The sequence below is a fragment of the Chelon labrosus genome, assembly GCF_963514085.1.
Source record: "Chelon labrosus genome assembly, chromosome: 10".
Taxonomy (NCBI): Eukaryota; Metazoa; Chordata; class Actinopteri; order Mugiliformes; family Mugilidae; genus Chelon; species Chelon labrosus.
This window is the reverse complement of record NC_140360.1, coordinates 20,317,531-20,337,675: the sequence shown is the minus strand read 5'-3', so window position 1 is coordinate 20,337,675 and position 20,145 is coordinate 20,317,531. Positions and strand designations below refer to the sequence as shown.

Below are 20,145 nucleotides of genomic sequence, written 5' to 3'. Positions count from 1 at the left end.
CCTGCTAATAACAGAATGAGAGACGTATGCATGCTAAGAATGTGTGTGGGTAGCATGTGTGTTTTGTTTTTCCATGGAGGAGTAGAAGAAGGAGGAGGAGGACAGCTATTTTGTGGTGCTCAGGGATTCAGTCGTAACTGCTCATGAAGGAGAAACCAGCTTCCAGATGAGCCTGTCAACACTCGCCTCACTGGGGACACTCTTATAAGACGCGTTAGTTAAATATTGTAAAATACAAATCTAGGCAGTGCGTACAGGCATAGCTCAGGCTTATATAACAGCACCTCTGCCTCTCTCTGCATCTCCATCTGAAGCTGAACAGGTCAGCGGGTTCATTTGTTCCGAGTATTTAGTTTTTTTGCATCACAGAGACCTAATAACAACAAAGGAAGAAGACACAGGTCACATCTTGTCGGGGTGTTGGGTCTGAGCTTGTCAATTAAGCCCAAATCTTGTCCCATCCAGGCTCTGACATGTAACCTTTGTGTAATTTTTATAAATAGGAAAGAACAAGGCGCTCTTGTTTCACATTAGGCTGTTAAAATGGCCACGGACAGTTTATTCTCACGTAACTGGAACTTTTTATCATGTGCACCGAGCGAATGAGCGCTCCACCTACATGATTACATCCTTAAACACCTTCATTTTCTTCTTCTCGATAAAGTGTCGCTCGCGGCCCTCGATGTGCTAGACTGGTGTCCTCTTTGATCATGCCAGCACTGAAAAGGCAAAAGGAAATCACGTTTAAACATGTGACATCAGGTGGATGAAAGAATAAGGCTGTTGATAGTCTATGTTTATCAGCTAATCCATGAAACGTTCAAAACCAATGGTACCAGTAGTTGTTTTTCTCGTGTGTCACCAAGCGTGTAGTCTTTTCTATTCAGTTTGGGGAAAAGTGGTGAGTACTGAAGACGACATATGACATATAGTTAAACTGACATGGTGCATTGATGTGATGTTTGAATAACTGGAAAAATCACTCAAGGGCTCCTAAAGTTGGACGAGCAGCTCAGAAAGTTGATGAAAAGTTTGTTCTATGACTTGCCGACTTGCAGACATCATCCACTCCTAAACATGGCGGACAAAATTCAGTATGTTGTTGATGGTGAGAGCCGATCTGCAAGTTGCATATCACGGCTGTCGCGGCTACATATTCCAACAGGTGGGAAAAATGTCTGAGGAGCACATGAATGCAGCATTATTGTCAAACCTTCGGGCGTTCACGCATCCGTGTCTGTCCATGCAAGTCCCATATCCACCCAGTTTCAGCTCTACTTTTAGTGTCTGATAATTCCTGAACAAAAATCTCTGTCTCCAATATGTTCGATAAAAACTTGTGTCTAGAGGTTCACCGCTACACATAAGCCTATTCACCGTCACTGGCTATGTTTACATGGACGCTAGTATTTATCTAACATTAAAGGATTATCTTATCAGACCAAACACCGATCATTTCACCGCCTCAATCAGAAAGGATTGAACTGAACAGAAGGAATGTTCAATCAGATGGAGAGGAGTTGCAAACCTTTAAAGGGGAACTACTGTTTTTTACAACCTGGACCTTATTTCTGGCATAAAATACCATCATTTACTCACCCATAAAACTTTGGTGTTATTTGGAGTCCTTTGGAAGATATTTGGATTCAGCGGAGCACCATGTATATCCATATAGTGGGAGTGACTGGGGCACCGAAACGCAGCCTCTAAATAACGCATTATCTGCCGTGAAACTCGTTCATTTTACCAATATTTTGTTATGATACACTAGTGCTATTCCCCATTGTCATAGACGAACATTGTCCACAAGAACACCACCAGTTACTATCTATTTGCGGACGTTCAGCGGTTTGTTGTTCTTTGGCCAGCTGTTCCTCTCTCTGCCTCCGCGTCCTCCTTTCAACAAGCTCCTCGTCTGTATACTCTGGCTCAAAACGGTAAGGACGTCCATCAACCTCAGAATCACAAAAATATTCAGCCATGTTGCAAAAAACTAGGAGTAGCAAATTACAGGTAAACAAGCCGCGCGGGGTGCAGGGTGGATGACATCATCCAGGTCAGAGGTTAGTAGGTCAATCTACAGACCCCGGATGATGATAACAGCTAACTCCGGACTCAACGGGATATATCACTAGCGTATCATAACAAAATATTGGTGAAATGAACGAGTTTCGCGGCAGATAATGCGTTATTTAGAGGCTGCGTTTCGGTGCCCCAGTCACTCCTACTATATGGCTCCACTGGAGCTAAATATCTTCCGAAGGACTCCAAATAACACCAAAGTTATATGGGTGAGTAAACGGTAGTATTTTATGCCAGAAAAAACGGTAGTTCCCTTTTAATAATCCCCTAAATAATAACACTTAATAACCATGTTAACTCTTGATTCAATCCTTTCTCTCTCGTTGAAATAAATAGATTCGTTCTGCGCATTTTGGGATAAACATCAGGTGGTGTGACAAAGCGTCCATGAGGGACAGAAACGTGGAGGTAGTAAAATAACAATGGTCCATCTTTGTCATCTTCTGCTACTGAATGAAATGATTGTTGTCAGTTAAGTTAGGAAGAAAACTTCCATTGTGTCGCATCAGTATATTTAGCATCCGTGTAAATAGTTAAGTCGGAAGGAATGTAGGCAGTGTTTTGACAGGAGGTCAAATTTAAAAACGTAAAATATTATTTGAATAGCGAAACATATTTGTTCGGGATTATTTTTAGCTGCAGTTATTTTTTGGTGTGCTGGTGAGTGTAACGGCAGCTCTAGGCTGTACGTGGGTTTGACTGAAAATAAACCACAGTGCCCGTAATGAAGGAACATGTCATTCAGCACAAGGGTGTGCCTCATAGTAGTGATTTTAATAGTTTGTCTGGCTCGGAGGAATATGCTATTATTAGCTGCACATGCAGCATATACTTGTTACTAGACTCTGTGTATTGTTGAGAGGATGAAAATATATAATATCATCTGACTTGTCACGCTTAAACAAGATATCGCTTCTAGTTCTTCCAGTAAAATCTGCTTTTTTTTGTTGTTGTTTTTTTTGCTTCAAACCGCAAGTGAATAACACATGAAATGATGAATGAAATTGGGCTGCCTAGACTTGCACAGCTGGCCGCAAAACAAGCTGGCAAACCACAAAGAACTGCTCGAGTGTTTCAGTATCTTACTTCCTTTCTAGCTCGTTTCGCTGCGTTCGTGTCTCCCTCTCTGAGAGTGTTTCCATGCTAAAATGACAGGGACTGCGTGTCCTTGACGGCAGCTGGCCCCAGTGAGAAACCATCCATTTACATGCTAATCTCAACCACTGCTCACTCTTCAGCTGCTCACGTACAATCTGCAGATGGACCATCTCTAATTCCTGCCAGAGGAGAGGAACATCGGAGAGGCTTTTGTGTTATATGTGCACTTTTGCATGCATTACAGAAAGTGCTTTCCCATTTTCGTACAAGATGAGGCACTGAAGATCTCAGCTGTAGACCAGTATAGAGCTTTGCATAATCCACCAGAGCGGTTAGAGTTTCACTAACAAAACTCCCATTGAACAACTCTGGCTGTTCACTATTGTTCCTTCCCGTACCTTAAATCCTTCCTGTTAATTCTTCCCCTTGAAAGCAGCTGTTATCTCCAATTCCAGCAAAACCTGTTTTGTTTGTGAGGGTGCATCTCCTTGCTGTTGCAGACTCTAATCAAACTGCCACACATCTTCATTTCTGTTCCTTTAAACGTGCCATTTCTTGTTCTGCCATCGCTGCTGCTTTATGATTTGTCTCTACGTGCAGCTTCCAGTCGCTCCTTCGGCTTGAGTGCTGACTGTATGTGTCTGTGTTTCTCTGCTTTTTCCGTGTCTATGTATCCATCTCTGCTCCTTCCTGTCAGTGTCCGACCGCCGTCTGTCTCAGGGCAGCCCGTCTCGGCTCCCACCACTCCTACGGCGGTGAGCGGCGCTGCCTGTGCCACTCTCTTTCCCACCAGTCTGACTGTTCACAGCTTCGTCAGTCTCCATCAGTACTGCTGCCCCTCTACTGACCAAAGCTTTCAGCAGGACAACAGGTAAGGGCCGACATGGGGCCTGATTCTAGTGACTACCAAAAAAAACCCAAAAAACCCTTCAACTGCATTCAGAGAATTGCAAGCCACCTGCAACAGTCCCAAAGCCTGTCAACAACCTCCAGACCCCTCAGAGCCCTGCCCATTTGTCACCATCACCTTCTCCACGTTTCGTCCTTGTCTGCCTGTTTTCCTGATATGCCTCCTGATATGCACCCCTCACACTTCATAAAAACCTGTGCTTCAGTCTCCTACCACTCCCGGGTGTGACTAATATCTGGAGTTATAGACTATTCTACCAAAACACACAGATATGAAGCAGTCATCTGTGGGGCAGAGGTGGACTGAGTCACAAGTGAACCTGGTGAATCCTCTCATTTATCCCTCAGCCGATGCCGCTCTGAGACACGTCTGCGCATGACGCTCCAACACTGCCATCTAATGGCATCAAGTGGCTCTGACATGCATACTGTACGTTCACTGTACATAGAGCATCATCTTAAAAAAAAATGATGCTTGTTTCAACTTAAAAAGTCACCTTTTTTTTTAGCTTGCACCTATTTGTTTTCTGCTTTCTTTGCTTTTTTTGTGCCTCTTGATGTTTTTCACGTTCTGTCTTCCTCTTTCTTTTTCTCTCTGTCTTTTCTGTTTCTCTATCCTGTGCTCCTGTCTGTGTTTTTGACTCGTCCCATGTCGCTTTCCAAGAGAGGAGGGTGAGGATGAGGGTGCCCATCAGTTCTGTTGCTCTGCCTCGGGCTGCAGCAGCCCCTCCTCTCGCTGAGCCGAGGTGTGACTGACCGCGCGACGACTCACTGGCGCATTTACCTGTGAAAAGCCCGTCGTGGTTTTAAACTGAAGCCTCACTGAGTACCAAAAAGGACCCAAAAAGTCTTGCTGCACTTTGGCAGGAAATTAAACAGAAACGCATGCAGTATTTGTTCTATGTGTGCTGCTACATTTGAGTCATTCGTGTATGTGTGTGCACTGATTTACACTTTAGGGAATCTTGATGTTCTCTCTGTATTCTTTGCTATTTGTTTCTTTTCTTGCAGCCATGGCGAGCTGTCAGAGCACATCACTGTCGTCTGCTCATTACTGTCGCACTCATGCTTATCTCTGACCCACTAGTTGAGTCATGTCATTTGGATGTGCGCAGTAGTCCTCATTTGTTATCCGTTAAAATAGCTACACACTCCTGTCCCCTGAGATTACGCATTATCTGTGAAGTCAACATTAACGATGTGATAACATATGCCCAGTATGTAGTTTGTTTAACATGTTAATTTGCCCGTTCCATCTGATAAATATTCTCCTGTCCGTTATCATGTTTATTCATGACCATCAAGTCTTGTAGATTTAAATAAAGATCTCTGAAGACGCTTTATTTCCTTCTTCTAAAATGTCTGAAGGTGTTCCAGTAATTGCTCCGTGTTGTTTTCAGTCCTCGTGGAATGCTGCTCGTACACATCCTCCTTACTTACTCATCTCCACCGCAAGCAGTGTGCACGTATCTTAGAAAAGTACACAAAAGGCCCACAAAAAAAACAACAAATCATTAGACGAGTTCTGTTTTCGACGATATATTGATTGTGAGTGCTTGAATGTTGATGCTTTTCCTTTGCTGAGCGCACTATACGTGCAGGATAATTGTTGGAAGCCTGATTAGCATATTGCTGCGGTTGGGTGAACACTTGGCGTCTTTAACCGAGACTTGCATATTTTTAAATAGTTTCACTCGGGAGCCTGAGGTCTCTTATTTGAAGGGAAATCACAAAAGCATTCACAAGTGTGTTGCCACTTCTGCTCTCTGTTAACAGCAGTTTGAACTAGCAGAGAGCATAACTGCATACATGTATGGGCAATAATATGTGTTATAGAAATGAATTAATTGCAGAGGAAAGGAATCAACATTCATTTCTCATGTTTTCCCCCTTTCTTTCCAATAAACGAATCCCCGTGTTCTGTGTCTCTTTCTCTCTGCCTGTTGTTTGCTGTTGTGTAATAAAAGTGACTGTAGTGTGCGTGTGTCAGGGATCCGGGGTAGGGAGGGAGGGTGGAGGGGAGAGGCTGGACGGGGTGCCTGGCAGAAAACTTTCAAGAATGTAGCCGGTACGGCTTTGCAGGGCGAACAAGAGCCAATGTGAAAGTCGGTGTGTGTGAAAAAGTGAGAGAGCGAGAGAGGGTGTGTTTGTTATTGCTCTGCTTCGAGTTAGTGTGGGACCTTTCTCTGACAGTAGCAGCATGGTAAGAACTTTTTTCCACTCATTCTAATGCACTTGTAAAACGATCACAAAGGAGCGTTTCAGTTCGGCAACCAGCGAGAGATGACTGTACTTGTTGGACTGGCGTGTTTCTGTTGTGGCCTCCACTGCAGTGATGCTGTGTGTGTGATATATACTGTAGTTCGTACGATCACCTTTGGTCTGTAGGTACAATGCAAAAATGATAATGTGAATGTCATTCAGAAGGTGGCTCATGTTTAATAGAAAGACATCATTCCTGACGTGTGACAAAGTGTACATGCCGTTCACATACCTTTAAAAGCCAGGGTGGTTTGCTTCAGTGTCGTGAGCGTTGAGCATCAAGCCATAGATCAAAAGACATAAAGTGACAACACTTCTGCAAAGGTTTGTCATTTAAGCTTATTGGCAGGTATTATCTTCTACAATGCAACTCTTTGACACAACCTCAACCAATACAGCCTGGAAGTGAATGAGACAAGTCACAGTTATTTATCTCCAAAGGACAAATAAATGCAGACAAACCAGCCCAGAAAGGAAAGAAGGAAAGAAGTGAAGTCATTTCCCAATGGACGTTTACATTATTTTGCCTGCCAGTCTGTTTATACAACTCTTATCTCTTCATTCCTTCCCACTTCAGTGACAGAGATCATCTGATGGGTTGGTGCTTACAAAACACTGCCCCGAATCTGCTGCATCCTCGTAACCACAGAGGCAGTTTGAGCTGTGAGCTGTAGGATCACAGAATGAAGTGAACAGTGTATATGTGTGTGTGTGTGTGTGACGGGAAGCTCGCAGCTTGAGACAGCGAAATGGCTGGCAAGTGTTGGCGTTGGAGGAATGCTTCATGAATGATTTGATTGTTTCCTTTCAGTTTGGCCGTTTGAAGGAACGTGTTTGACGAAAAGAAAACGGAAAAATCTTCACGTCCTGAAATTAATGGGAAGCATTATCACATCAGCAAAGTAATTAGCTGGGAACTTGCTGAAGGCATTTTCTCCACATATTAGGTTATGCATTTTGGAGTAAATGAAAAAAACAAAATAATAAATAAGCACAAGTTAAAGATAAAGAGATCAGGAGGATATGAGATAACTACACTGAGTCAAGACTCAGGTGGAAATGAGTCTACAGACGGATCGATGCAATTATTGGCATCTCCATGGCAGGCAGCAGAGAGGTTAATCCCTCAGCCTCCATGTCCTGCTGCGGGTTCAATAGCACAGTCAGACCTACTGCCACTGCCACACAAATACACACACTGTCAGCGCATCAATATTAAATGATCGAGGGATGGGGAGCCAGGGGACTGCATGGAAACAATATTGTTCTTTACACTTCCATTCACTTTTCTCTCATCTGAGCCCTCGTCAATTTGTGCCCACTTCTTTTATTCTTTAAACTCTTATCAGCGACCGCTTTCTTGTTTATTAGATTCCAGCCATCTGTTTCAGCTCCAATTAAGTGGTTGAAGGTAGTGAAACTCCGTGCTGGTCTTCATTAAGGAGCCTCTAGAGAGAACCTCTCTCTGGCACTGTAACAGGAATACAGGGTTTCGTACATAAATAATGAGATTCAGATGCCAGCTGCGATATGGCCGCACTCATGTTTTATACAACAACAACTTTTTACTCGAATATCATGCTCACCTCGTCTCTCGCCGCACATTGCTGCCTGACTCTTACTGCACCAAATGAAAGGCTTTAACCCTTTCCACCCCAGAAGCCCCTGTACGGAGACCAGGACGTTATTAAAACACAACCTGCTGCCGTTTTTCTAAGGTTGCTGAGCGCAGCACATTTACGGAGGAGGCTCAGCTACTTCTGCTGTGATTGTTGCTCTTCATTTCTGGAGCAGTTAAGAATTTTTAGAACAGGTTCAATAACATCAGTGTTTACTGACTCATTGCTCTAAACCCTTGGTTCACTTTCTAATTTACTGTTTGTATTCTGTGGGAGTTTTTGAAATCCCCGTTTAATCTGGTGATAGGGACAAGGAGACTTACTGTATTATATTTAAAAATTCTCTCGAGTGCCTCTCTTCCACTGAGGTTAAGGTTTTTGATTCTAGCTGCTACCAACTGTATGAGCAGCTCTGGGGATTTTTATATATTTTTTTAGGTTGAAATGAAGGTGCATGCACATTTGGAGGTTGGTTTTGGTGACCTGCACAGGAAAAAACTGTTTCAATAGAATCAACTCAATATTCTCTCATACACTCGAAGTAATAAATTCAAATAAATTTCCACAGGTCCTGCTGCATATAGACTTTAGAGAGAGACGTCTGCACAAAAAAAAATTCTTTTAATAAGCTGAGAAAGTTATACCCTCGTCTTAGGATAGTATTTTGACTTTCCTTCTTTATGAGATGCGAACAGATGAGGTTTATAAGGATTTACAGCTTGAATATTCGTGGCTAAACGTTCAAAGCCAGGTTTGTGGCTCCCCAATGTTGCTTCGCAAAGCGTGTTTTAGGTGTCCGTGACTCAGTTAAATGAAAATACCATCTGCTCCTGCTGATGTGCATAGCAGGAAATTACAGTCCCTGTCAGAGTCTACCTGTTGGCTCTGTGCAGAGGCACCCATGTGGCTAGTTTCCATTCCTTAAAAGGAGCCATTTGAAACAGCTCTGACTTAGACAGATTTTTATCCATACAGTTTATGAGAGACTCTCTCTTTATATATAAGTATCTTATTACTAATTATTTTAGTAATGATTCATTGTGGCATTCTCTTTTAGTAACTTAACAAGTTTAGTCAAAACAATATTTGTATGATTCACTCTTTACAATTTTATTTGAAGTGTTATGGGAAGTATTATGCAGACTGTCATTCACAACCTGCGGAGCATCTTGAACACCCACCTTCATGGTGATAACAATCAATACATTGTCATAGCAACTACGCTTCTCATCCTAACAACTGCCTCACCGCCCACAAGGGTCCCACAGCAACCGTCACCAAGCAACCCCCTCCCTTCTCTTCTCAGTTTCTCTATTTAAGGAGCAGAAGAGGAGGAATGAGAAGCGATGCTGCACAGAGTAGAAAACATTTTCAGCGTAATGTACAGTTATACACAGCAACAATTTGTTGCTCCCAAATGATTTGTACTAAATGGGGACACGGCTTTTTAGCGCTGTAATGAATTTAAATCTGCGGATTTGCTCTAAAATGTTCATAACTTCACTGCAGTAAAATGGGCTTTCCTGTAGGTGTCAGAATTGTGTCTTTTTTTATTTTATTTCTGGGCTTCAGCATGACTCTTGTGTTACGCAACATAATGGAGCAGTGCTCAGAGTTGTTGTTAGACTCAACAATAATTTAGCCGGGTCATGAGTTGCTTGAAGGCACAGGATGTCCTGCCTAAAGACGCTGCATTGTACAATGTTTCCCACTCTGCCCACTTCGGAGATTCCCACACTTGATATAAGAACTGACTGCGGTGCATTTATTTCAACTGTATCCCTCACAAGATCAAAACTGCAACACCTTAAAATAATACATAAAATACATTCCTCTTTCCTAGAGAAGCTTTGTCCTTCCTGTCTTGTTTTTACCTACAAAACACTCAACACAGGAAGCCTCTGCAGTCCAATGGAACAGTGACAACTCAAGGAGGGAGGGAGGAGGACGCTAGATGACCCGCACAAAGCAGACAAGGCTTTATTTCATTATATTTTTTAAATGTCACCTGAATTCATTTGTGATACAAAGACTAAACTATGCAAAAGGTAGAAACCACACAAGCAATGCTTTACAGCCGGATTCGGCCAGTTCCGTGTGCTGAATGTAATGCTCCCACACATCCGTGACCCTGTCGCCTTGCTGTGGGACAGGGCACAGCTGACGAAAGGGGGAGCGGCTAAGACAAGGAGGAAATGTAGGCAGGGACATGTGACTGTAGCTGTTCTCACATGCTGAGCGATGGACTCGGGTGGATTTTGTCTGAGTAAAAACCGCACAAAAGGACACTGGAGGATTTCTGGACTTGATTCTTGATAAGTTTCGTCATTACTGCTATGCTCACTAGCTGCTCTGCTCCAATGGTAGTAGCCTGAGAATGAAGCTAGGAATTTAACTTCATACGTTTTGTCACAATATTTTACAGCAAGCCGCTGGTTTTACACCTGCTGGTAACATAACAATCTGGTCTTTCCTGTCAGTATGGCGCTGCTAGTTTGTTGCAGTGGAGGACTGTGTTTAGTCTTTGATAACTACTGAAAATGTTTCACCACTGCTGCGTTTGTCAGACAAGGAGAATGCAACAGTGCATGAACACTAGTAGGCTTGGCAAAACCGGGTAGTATATTAACTAATCCTAGGACTCTTCAAAGGAAGGAGACAGACAGCAGAAAGCTTTGTGTCTACTGGATTATCAATTGACTATGTAAACAAGAAAGGCTGTTAAGTCTGAAAGCTGGCATTGCTTGAAAGCAATACTTATTAAACAGTGATATAAGTTCACCATGAATTCCCCGAAGAGATGGTTAGTTCCTCGTCGCTGTAAACTTTACACGTAAGTCATTCTAAGCACTGTTCTACAAAACTGACTGACTCAGTCATTCATCCAGCCTGTATTTTGCACACTTCAAAGTGTTTGTTGTAATATTTTGTCAAAGTGCTTATGACTCATTGCGATAGCTTCTGCTCCTTTTCCTCTGCAGTGTGGAAGGGGAGTCCCAGTGTGCGGAGACGGGCACCCACAAAGACAGCTCTTTCAGCCAGGCGCCTTACCTTCGCGGCTCGGAGCTCTACAGTGACAGCAGCACTGCTCCCTCCGGTTCTAGGGGCCCTTCGTGCGTGGCCACCTCCAGCTCAGCCAGCTTGGCCTGGGCTCTGCGAACGCGCCACCAACCTGCGAGCCTGGCCCTACGCAAGCAAGAGGAAGAGGAGAACAAGAGATGCAAGGCCCTTTCGGACAGTTATGAGCTCTCAACAGACCTGCAGGATAAGAAGGTATCAATACTGAGGTCTCTGTTGGTCTGTGTTGCGTATCTGTGCTGAGTATCTGTGTTGCAGATGTTGTTTGCAGTAGAAGCGATTGCGTTCCACAGTTGATGACGAAGATAGTGAAACAGCAAAACATCCACCCTCTTAGTTCCTCTGCTTGTTTTCTCTTCCCCCCGCCCTTTGCTAGGTGGAGATGTTGGAGAGAAAGTACGGGGGCTCCTTTGTAAGCCGCAGGGCCGCCAGGACCATTCAGACGGCCTTTAGACAGTACCGCATGAACAAGAACTTTGAGCGCCTCAGAAGCTCCGCGTCAGAGAGCCGCATGACCCGCCGCATCATCCTGTCCAACATGAGACTGCAGTATTCCTTTGATGAGCGACAGCCTCAGCAGCAGGCCCAGACACAGACGAATTTCACCCACAGTGTGGCCATAGGCCCTCCCCACTCCCCTGATCCAGACCGCCCAGGAGACTACACCCACTTAGAGGACTCCTTCTCCAAACAGGTTAATATTGTAGTAAGTTTACTTTATATAATGGAATTTAAAAGTTTAGTGCAAGTTTCTTTTATACTAAGTTATATAGCTTTGTATAACCTGAAGGTCTTTTCACAGACAGACAAACAAAGAAAGGAACACAATGTAAAGAAACACAAAACCTAACCAAATGGGATTCATCAAACAAGTGGATAAAGCAAACTAAACTTCTTATTTTATGTAAAACAATAATCTGTATCTTCCCTCTGTTCTCTCTAGGTTAAGTCCTTAGCCGACTCCATAGATGATGCCCTTACCTGCCGCGCAGGTCGCGACGACTCTCAGGAGGGCAGCAGGGAGGGAGGAGGGATCAGTGAAGACTTTGGGGAGTGTGTGTGGAGCAGCAGCAGCAACCCCTCATCCCAAAGAGGTCTGGGAGAACGAGGCCGGGGTGCCGGGGGAGGACTCAGTATGCATGGGGACAGTACGGCCACCTCATACAGTGATGTCACCCTTTACATGGATGATGGCATGCCGTCCTCCCCGCTCTCTCTTGACCGGGCACCTAGCAGCACGGATACAGAGTACTGGGGCCCCGGTGGGGGTGTGGGAGGACGCGAGGACAGCCGGGACACGGAGGGAGGGGGCAGCAGTAACAGTCGTCGCAGCACCCCGTGTACAGAGTGCAGGGACTACCGTCTCAGGGGCGCACATCTGCCTCTGCTCACTATTGAGCCGCCAAGTGACAGCTCGGTGGACATGAGCGACCGTTCAGACCGCGGCTCTCTGAGTAGACAGCTGGTCTACGAGCAGGAGCCTGGCGTAGGTGCAGGCTCCCCTCAGGGAACCCTCAAACACTCTCCCAACACAGGCACCCGTCCCTCCTCCACGGCAGCCGCCCAGGGTCAGACCCGGGCTCCTGGAAGACCCATACCCACACATATCCCACACCAGGTGGCAGCTCACCACCACCATCATCACCACCCGATCCACCACCATCAGTACCCCGACACCCCTTCGTCCTCCTCCTCCCCTCAGCAGCCTCCCACCACCCCTCTGTCGTCCTCCTCCTCTACAGCTCTACCCCCTGGAGGTCTGGAGCAGCCGTGCTGCTCCGATGGCGACAATGACTCACTCAACTCCACAACCAACTCCAATGAGACAGTCAACTGCAGCTCAGGCTCCTCGTCTCAGGACAGCCTGAGGGAACCTCTGCCTCCTCTGGGCAAGCAGACCTACCAGAGAGAGAGCCGCCATAGCTGGGACTCTCCACCCTTCAACAGCGATGTGGTGCAGAGACGTCAGTACCGCATTGGTCTCAATCTCTTCAACAAGTAAGATCTAGCACTAATAAACCCAAATACCTACATGTATACTATTTTGATGAAGCTCGTACAGTGAAACTAGAAAAACCACGAACGTCATGGTCATATTTCTTTAACTGCAGGAAGCCAGAGAAAGGGATCCAGTACCTGATAGAGAGAGGTTTTGTATCAGACACTCCTGTTGGGATCGCTCGCTTCATCCTGGAACGAAAGGGTCTCAGCAGGCAGATGATTGGAGAGTTTCTGGGAAACCGACAGAAGCAATTCAACAAAGACGTTTTAGAGTGAGTATTTGAAAGACAGATGTATTGGCATACATGCATACCACATTTCAGCACACATATTTCATGCCAAGTCTGAATGGATGTAACCTTGAAGCAAACGTAAAGACTCCCACACACACTAGCATGAAATGCAATAACAGCCTGCACTGATGGTTGTCTCCAGTGAGTTGAAGCGGCTTAAACTGTGACCTCATTGGTGTGTTTTTCAGCTGTGTGGTGGATGAAATGGACTTCTCAGGAATGGACCTGGATGATGCTCTGAGGAAGTTCCAGGCTCAGATTAAAGTTCAAGGAGAGGCCCAGAAAGTGGAGAGGCTTATAGAGGCTTTCAGGTTAGTACGTGACACACAGCTAAAGGACTGGAGTCAAATTGATTCTGCTACTGTGCCAAACTCTTTGAACATGTTATTTCTGTCTTCAGTCAGAGATATTGTGTGTGCAATCCGACCCTGGTCCGGCAGTTCCAAAACCCCGACACCATCTTCATCTTGGCCTTTGCCATAATCCTCCTCAACACAGATATGTACAGTCCCAACGTCAAAGCTGAGCGGAAGATGAAGCTAGATGATTTCATCAAGAATTTGAGAGGTGCTACTATACACTCATTACATGACTTCATAAAACATATCTAACTTTCAACAATTACCCGTGACTTATTACCCTGGCTAAAAGTTATTAGAATTCTTTCTGATCTGAGTTTTGCATGGTGCAATGGTGTTTTTTCAGTGAACATAACTTTCTAAATCCCTCCCTTTACTTGGTTCCACCCAAGGTGTAGACAATGGTCAAGATATACCCAGGGACCTGCTGGTTGGGATCTACCAACGAATACAGAAATGGGAGCTACGGACCAATGATGACCATGTGTCCCAAGTGCAGGCAGTTGAAAGAGTCATTGTGGGCAAGAAGCCTGTGAGTTCCTGTGATTGAATAATGCATCACATGGGGCTTTGTGGTATGATGACACTTTTATTTGTCCTTGCAGGTGCTATCTCTTCCGCATCGCCGGCTAGTGTGTTGCTGCCAGCTCTATGAGGTGCCTGACCCTAACAGACCACAGAGGACAGGAGTGCACCAGCGAGAGGTCTTTCTCTTTAATGACCTGCTGGTGGTAAGACTCATATTCAGCTTTTTATTCATTAATTTTTAATATTCATCTTTTAAGATATGGCAGGTAATATATTTCACATTTATGTTGTGCACCAGGTGACCAAAATCTTCCAGAAGAAGAAAACTTCAGTGACATATAGTTTCAGACAATCTTTCCCTTTGGTAGAGATGCAAGTGCACATGTTCCAGAACTCATGTAAGAAACTATTTTTCGCTTTTGCACCTTTTAACTATTCTTACCGTAATTGCTCTGTATGACGATAAGAGGGTCTCTTTTTGTTTGCATATAGACTACCCTCATGGCATTCGCCTGACCTCAGCAGTCCTGGGTGGGGAAAGAAAGGTCCTTATCGTCTTTATGGCCCCCAGTCAGCAAGACCGCACCCGCTTTGTTAGCGACCTCAGGGAGAGCATTGCTGAAGTGCAAGAGATGGAGAAATACAGAGTTGAGTGTAAGTACCCCATCTGCTGGTCATTCCTGTGAACTATTCTGCAAGAGATTGTAATGGCTCTGTTTGGAGTACAGTGATGGTCAGGTGTTCCCTGTGACACGTCTCTCTCTCTCTCTCATTTAATATTCCCCCTGTCCCTCTATGTTTTGCAGCGGAGTTAGAGAAACAGAAAGGTGTGATGCGGCCCAGCTTGCTGACTGGAGGTGTGGTTGGAGGGGGTGTAGGTGTGAAGAGCGACGTCGTAAATGGCACCCTTGGAAGGACGAGTTTTGATGACAACTGTTCAGTGGGTGAAGGTCTCAAACGCACAGCGCTCAGCTCATCTCTCAGGGACCTATCGGAGACAGGTGAGACAACGTCACCTCAGAGACAGGGTCGCTTCTTTTCGGCTGGGATGAATTGGGCGGCGGGATTTTTTACTTTGGTTTCTATTTCTGCATCCTGTTCCTTCTACTCATTGACATTCAGACACGGCTTATGCAGCTCTTGCCTTTTTCAACAAAACATGTGGACAAACTTTCCAATCTTTCACTCTTTGCTAACCTGACTCTTCCTGGTGGGGTGCAGGGAAACGTGGTCGCAGGAACAGTGTTGGTTCTCTGGACAGTACCATGGAAGTAAGTCTCTATGTAAGACTAGATTTCGTGCTTCAGTGGACTTGCATTTCCCCTCATTGGTGCTTTATCTTCCCAAGCACGCTCAGTGTGTGTACAGTGTGCATATACGGTATAATGTCTGCGCGTGTACATGCATGAGCGTGTGTCCAGAACTGACAATCTCTGCATGGCTGTGTGCGTTCATACTTGCCCAAGCATGTCTTTCACGTCCCCAAATTTCCTGTGTGTGGTGATGTTCTGTAAGTGAGTTGTGTTGGATCCTCGGGTGATTTTTCTAAAGCCTGATGATACTTTATCCTCCCAGGGCTCCATCATTAGCAGCCCACAGCCACACCAGCGCTACCCAGTGCCAGGTGTGCTCCCTGGTTGCTATGGAACAGAAGACTTCCGGCCTCACCGCCCCATCCTGAGCCCCGGATCGGGGGTGGGGGGTGGGCCGGGGCAGCAACATACCACTGCTGGGACAGGAGTTGGGGGAGTCTCCAGCAGTGTAGAGAGAGCAGGAGCGGGGAGCGGCCCTGGGGGGAGCAGCAACAACAACAGCGGTTCCTTCCTGGGCTCACTATTCGGCAGCAAACGCGCCAAACCACCAGGGCCCCTTATTCCACCGGGGCCACCATACCCCGCGCCTGTCCCCCCACCGACTACGGGAGGACCCCCTCCTCACTCCCCTTCATCTCTATGCCAGTTGGAGGGGGGGGCTTCCAAGATACAGGCACTGCACGCACAGTACTGTCACGCGGGCACCGTGCAGCCGCCACCACCTTACTACCATCACCATCGCTACCACGTCCAAACTGTCCCTCCACCTTTGCAAGGTGTGGCCCCTCATACTATACAGAGAGGCCCACTACCCTGTCGTCCACCGCTTGGCCCACCGCACGGCCAGCACCCACAGCTGGCCCATCTCTCCCAGCTCTCACAACATGGGCTTCCGGGCCGTTACGCCAACATGGTGGTGGGGTGTCCCCCCCCCCTTTCTCCTCTCTCCCAACTATCCCAGAACCCACCGTTTGCCCTCTACCACGCACAGCCCACACACTCTGTCAGAGGGGGCGGCGGCCCTGGTACCAAACCTCCACTAACCTTGTCTCACTCCCACCCGCACCCACACGCACACTCCCAAACCCATCCCGGACACGTGCACACACCACACCCAGCCAGCCATTCTACCCACCAAACACACTTCATATTCGGCACTCTGCCCCACAACCTTCCGTCCGCCTCCGTCAATACGCATCACGCAGCATCCGCCGGCCCGTATCTGCCCCAGTACCCTCCTCTCTCTTCCATCCCCCCTCCCCCACCACACTCCCCTTTACCCCCCCCTTCGTCCCCCCTTACCCCTCTTACACCTCTCTCCCCTCACCCCCCCCAGCACCCCGGGCAGCCTCAGCAGGGGCCACAGGTGACAGTGGCTGGAGCGACAGGTACAGGGGGCAGCTCCAAATCCAAGCCTATCAACCGGATAAGTACCGTGGTGTGAGCAGGATGTGGGGCTCCAGGGTTCAGAGGTCAGATAATAGAATGGAGGAGGTGGGAAGATCTCGGTCTCGAACCAAGTCTGCCCGGACAGAAAGTAACAGCAGCAGCGCTAGCGACAAGAGGAAACGCAGTTTGCTTCGTCTCTGCTACTTTCACCTCCGCTTCCCACATATGTAGGTGGAGACAGCGAGCACAGCGCGAGTCAAACGGCACGAGCACACATCCTGGAAACCTGCAGAAACACACATTTCTGCACTCAATCAAAAAAAGCCTATAGCCATATAATTTAAGATGAAACTAAATTTATATATATATATATATAGATAGATAAATATATTGCCTCAAGTTTGATTGTTTGAAGTCTAGTTGATTTACATGTACAGTACCAAGATGTGATAATGTGAGAAAACGGAGACCATATGTATCCACCTGCTTACACGGAGATGTAAATAAAGACTAAAACTACCAGATACATTCCAGCGGAGTTTGGCATTGAAAACAGCAGAAAGTTGCAAAAAAAATAAATATATATATATGTCCCTTGACTTTGCAATAATTTTCTCGGCTTCATGGTGTCTCCGTCCATTCCTGCAGGTTACGCTTAGCTGACAGGACATCTTTATCCCCCCCCTTCCTGTTCCTTTGTCTTAATCTTCTACAACCAGTGCACGGTTTTCCAGACAGTCTTTTGCTTAATGGTCTTTTTACATGTCAACAGGAGTCACCGGGCTTTATAATGCATTCCTTGTGGGGGTGTAACGGGAATCAGTGATACAAACAATCATATATTTTGAATGTTTCTGAAGCTTCTTGCTGTTTTATTGATAGTATAATATACCTGCTATGAGTATGATGAATATTGTCCAATAATTGTTTTGATCAGTGATTAATTATATCAGCAGATGTTTGTACATGGTTATAGAGAGTATGTGCACATACAAATTCCCTCAGTCTGCCATAACCGCTGGAGGGTTTTCTGATATGTGACGTGTGATTTATTTTCATAGTACCATGGTTTCCATTAAGTTCATCTTTTAATAATTAGTATTACTGACTGTTGAAAATAATGAATGAGGTTTCGTTCAAAATGATTTGAACACTGACTATATTCCTCCTTTTCCGTTTTGTTTCTTTGCAATCAAATAGGGGCAACACTTCTTAAATGGGGGTGACTAACAAGACTTGAATTTGTAGAATGAAGTTAATGTTTTATATTTTTTTTTCTTCTGAGTCTCTCAGTATTGGAAAACATGCTTAAATATGGTTATGGAGATTAGAAAATCCTAACCATGCAGGGCCCCTGTGCCTGCTTCCTCTCGCAGTCACCCGATTTAGTCATTGTGTGTTTTCCTATGTTTTGAACTAAGCACGCTTTTACATGAGGTTTCGTGGTTTTGCACACGTGATGTCTTAAGTCAGAAATGGCCTTCTTCTAATCCTCCCTCTCCTGCCACTTTCAGAAATCTCTTATTCCTTTTTTCTGGTGCCTTGGCATCTAGCTGAGGGCTTCTTGTTTAAAAACATAATATTCAAGAATGTAAAATAGCCTACAGGTACATACTGTATTTCCCGTTCCTTTCTTTTTTCCTCCCTCCATAGGCCTTGTGTAAGTGTTAATCCCTTTTGCTACTGCAGTTTTTGAAGTTAGAGCACTGATGTAGTTTACCTTCAGTGCCACTGATTACCAAGGGAAAACTACATACATATTTGGATTCAGGAGAGAACGAATAGGTGAGGATAAGATGGAACAAGCTGCTGAAAAAGATGCCAAAATTTGAGATCCGAATCACCAAAAGGGGATTTTAAGAAGGTTTGGAAAGTAGGTCTGGAGAGTCAAGAATGTCACATGAAGATTTTATAAGTATGTGTTGGGTATCCTTTTCTTTTCATGATGTCCTTTTTGACTCTTCTTGCATGAATATATCTGCACTTATTAAATAGATTGTACTGTATAAACCGGAATGTACATATTATATTATACATAGGCTTCTTATCATGACTATGGGATGAACGTCTCCCATTCTGTATTCAGGTGCGTGCATGTGAGTGCCACTAAGTATGTACATATAAAATAAGGACAGGGATAGGAGATGTTGGCAAAAGGAATATTGACCTCTTTTTCTTTTCTTATTATTTCAGACTGAAGGTGAGAGAATGAGCTGCCGTGTTATGAATTTAAGCCTAAAAAAAAAGTTTATATGTCAGTGCACTTATTGATATTATTTTAAAGAAATTATTTCACGTTTTTTTCTTTGTGTATGTATTATGTGTACTGAAAGAATAGAGAATTGAGATGTGAATATTTATTGCTTCTGATAAATTAAAAGTGTCCTTGCAGTGAGTTGACTCGTGTGTGTGTTGTTATTGTGACATTAAAGCATGCTCCCACCACTCAATAGCTGAATATAAACCAAATTACCAGATAAAGAAGAGTATAGATTATGAGATGAGGGGCACAGATGACAAATGTATAAGTTTATAGGGGACATTATGGTCATTTGGCACAATTTCATTATTTTTTGATGTGCGTAAAAGCTTACCCTGGGCTATTTTATGATAAAATTTGGAGAGCTAATTAGTCACATAATGTCAATTGCTAGTTCGTCTAAACCAATACTGTTCGGTGTATACACTATAAGTTATATGTGATGATATTAAGATTTATTTGTAGAGTATTTTTCGAATTCAAATGACAGTCTGTTATGTGTGGTAGCAATGGAAAGCTAATTTATTCTGCAATTTTTATGGGTAAATGTTTTATAGGCTCATTCATACTTGAAGAGGGAATATACTTGCTTTCAACTTCAACCTGCCCACACACGAATAAGAAAACATCCAATCATGCATTATTAAAACACCAGCATAAAGAACAAACAGAACAGACAACAGTCTACCTGGATCCTTTCTGTTCACGTATTAAAAATACAAGACTAACATATTAATATAACATAATATAACATAAACTATCTTCTATATTATAACATATTCTATTTATATACTTTAACTTCACTGTCTCCCCGTGAATCCGGAAAACAATCGACTTTATTGTCTAGTGCATGGTAACCACGTGTTACTAGCTGTGTACACCGATCAGGCATAACATTATGGCCACCTTCCTAATCTTGTGTAGGTCTCCCTTGTGCCTCCACAACAGTTGTGA

At 44.7% G+C, this 20,145-nt stretch overlaps 1 protein-coding gene across 1 annotated transcript; it reads left to right on the top strand.

Moving 5' to 3' along the window:
- Positions 1-1,077: 1,077 nt before the first annotated feature.
- On the top strand, positions 1,078-19,319 carry iqsec2b (IQ motif and Sec7 domain ArfGEF 2b; the record flags this gene model as incomplete). Its single annotated transcript, XM_084552597.1, has 15 exons — positions 1,078-1,108; positions 6,172-6,292; positions 10,952-11,243; positions 11,425-11,742; positions 11,992-13,046; positions 13,160-13,321; positions 13,531-13,653; positions 13,743-13,909; positions 14,094-14,233; positions 14,307-14,432; positions 14,528-14,627; positions 14,722-14,883; positions 15,036-15,230; positions 15,451-15,500; positions 15,805-19,319. 15 exons carry the CDS (start codon positions 1,078-1,080, stop codon positions 16,984-16,986), a joined length of 4,224 nt encoding a protein of 1,407 aa, XP_084408723.1. The 3' UTR covers positions 16,987-19,319.
- Between the last annotated feature and the right edge of the window lie 826 nt (positions 19,320-20,145).